This window comes from Rhagoletis zephyria, unplaced genomic scaffold (assembly GCF_001687245.7).
Source record: "Rhagoletis zephyria isolate East Lansing unplaced genomic scaffold, Rhagoletis_zephyria_1.1 Rzeph_scaffold_00012, whole genome shotgun sequence".
NCBI lineage: Eukaryota > Metazoa > Arthropoda > Insecta > Diptera > Tephritidae > Rhagoletis > Rhagoletis zephyria.
The window spans coordinates 17,372-19,531 of record NW_016157096.1 but is presented as its reverse complement, the minus strand read 5'-3'; the positions used below and the strand labels follow the sequence as shown (position 1 = coordinate 19,531).

At 37.2% G+C, this 2,160-nt stretch overlaps 1 protein-coding gene across 1 annotated transcript; it reads right to left on the bottom strand.

Moving 5' to 3' along the window:
• Positions 1 to 266: 266 nt before the first annotated feature.
• On the bottom strand, positions 267 to 2,106 carry Hat1 (histone acetyltransferase 1). Its single transcript, XM_017610318.1, has 4 exons — positions 1,750 to 2,106; positions 1,185 to 1,686; positions 757 to 1,114; positions 267 to 692 (listed from the first exon to the last, which is right to left on the bottom strand). The coding sequence occupies exons 1-4, from the start codon at positions 1,814 to 1,816 to the stop codon at positions 402 to 404; spliced, it is 1,218 nt and encodes a 405-aa protein (XP_017465807.1). The 5' UTR covers positions 1,817 to 2,106; the 3' UTR covers positions 267 to 401.
• Positions 2,107 to 2,160: the final 54 nt, after the last annotated feature.

The following is a 2,160-nucleotide window of genomic DNA, read 5'->3' as shown; positions in this document are numbered from 1 at the left end:
TTAATCAACACTACAAATGGTTTTTGTACTTCTACTGAGGTGTACTGAGGTAAATTTGTATACAGCTTTCAAATAATAATTTAGTTACACATGCCTGCGGGAGTGATAATACTTGATCGGGGAAACCCTGTATGTATTACTATCGTGTTAAAGGAAAAAGGTATATGGAAATGGCGTAATCCGCAAAAGTGAAATTTTAACTTGTACAATATCCGAAATTCCAACTTAAAATATTAAAAAATTAAATAAACCATCGTTTAACATGTTTACTTTCAATAATTTAAATTTTATTACATAAAAAAGTGAGTGTGTTACCAAAATGAAGGACATGTTGGACAATTAACTGATTGATATCAACATTGACAATAAAATGAATAATAAAACACAAATATTATGTAACTCTAATTCGCACGCAGCTTTTCAACAATCTGCCTATAAGCACTCTCTACTTGCTCATACTCCTCTTGTAATTGTTCGATGCGTTGACTTTGTGTAGGCAAGCGCGCTCTCAACCATTCGGTATCCACATTTGCCTTTTCCATTTTCTTGATATCATTCAACTGCTTATAATGTATAGCATTCAAACGTCGCTTTACATCCAAGCGGTAGGCATAATAGTCATTTTTATCGTTTACATTCGTATAATAAAGGCGGAGTATTTCATAGACGCGCCGACACTGACGTGGATTCAACTGTAAAAAAGAATTTGAAATAAACTTTATTCCAACGTAAGATAAGCAATTGTAGCAGTAGTACCTTGTGTGTTTCGCGCGCTTCTCGCACCATTTCTTTGCTGAAACCCTTTTTAATTTCATCGGGTGCAAAGCTTTTCAATCTCATGCATAAACGTGCATCTACAAAATTGCGTAAACGCTGAAAATCATCGGATGGGTCTTCCACTGTCATATCAATAACATTTTTTTGTGACTGGTAATGTTTATAAATACTTTCAACGAATCGCGTGCCAATGCTGAGCTTTTGGAATGGTGGTAGCACCAGAACTTGACTGATGCGTGGCCGTATATGTTGCGGATATGCATAGTACTCGTATACAGTGGTGTAGCCAGCGGTGGCGTACTGGTAGTCGCCATTATCATTTTTATACTTCTCATAGCTATGAACGAAAAATAATTAGGGTTTATTATAAATATAAGCGATTTCAGTTTATCCATATTACTACATACCAAATAAAGAAACTCCACTGCGTATCATCCACATCAATATAGGACGCTGCATCAACAAACCAGAGTATGAAGGTTTGTAAACGTCCGAAGAATTTCAAGAATGCCGGTGCTTTATAATCACTGTGATATATTTCGAACAAACGCTCCTTTCCTTGCGCATCGCTTACTTTGTGTTCAGACAACTTCTCGCCGAAAGGTTGAAATTTATCTGCTTTGTCGAGTGTCTTTAAAAACTCATCCATATTGATGAAGAAACAGCCGTCAGGCAACTTCTCTGCTATTGTTTTCACGACATTATCCGCTTTTAATGCCCCGCCTGATAGCTCATCAACCCGGCTGCTATATTCGATGCCAATGTAAATGTGCAGTGGTCCTGCTGTGTATAGTATTCGCACAAGCAAGTCCTTATAACCGAATATGCTCTCCGATTCGCCAAATATTTGATGTGCCATCTGGGGGTGGAATACAAGACTATCATCTTCCAAGTCTTGTTTGCGTCGTACTAAAATTTGCACGTGGGTTTCATTAGCTTCATTTGGATGCGTCTAAAATCTGCTATACTCACTCAATTTAAATTCCACTACTTCAAGTGCATCCAATACTAGTTCCTCGAAGTCATGTATATGCGCCATGGCGGTAAATGTGGAGCTTGATTACAGAGATGTATTGCTCTCGCAGAGTTCTTGCGATTTGCTTCTTACCAAAAGTTCTAAATTACCAGCTTGTATCGAGTATTGGCTAGATTCCTGCTGTTTGCTATTAACGCGTAAACAAAATTGATTTACTTTGTTATAGATTTCTCCTTATATTTCACCCGAAAATTGCATTAAACTGAAAATAAATAAGCCACAACGTTGATACAAAATTTCGGGCGCAAAATGCGATTGCCGAACAAAAGACAATTGGTTTTGACGTTTGGGTAAAATGGTGTGTTTAGTGTTCATATTGTAACCCCCTAAAAATAAATGCATACACT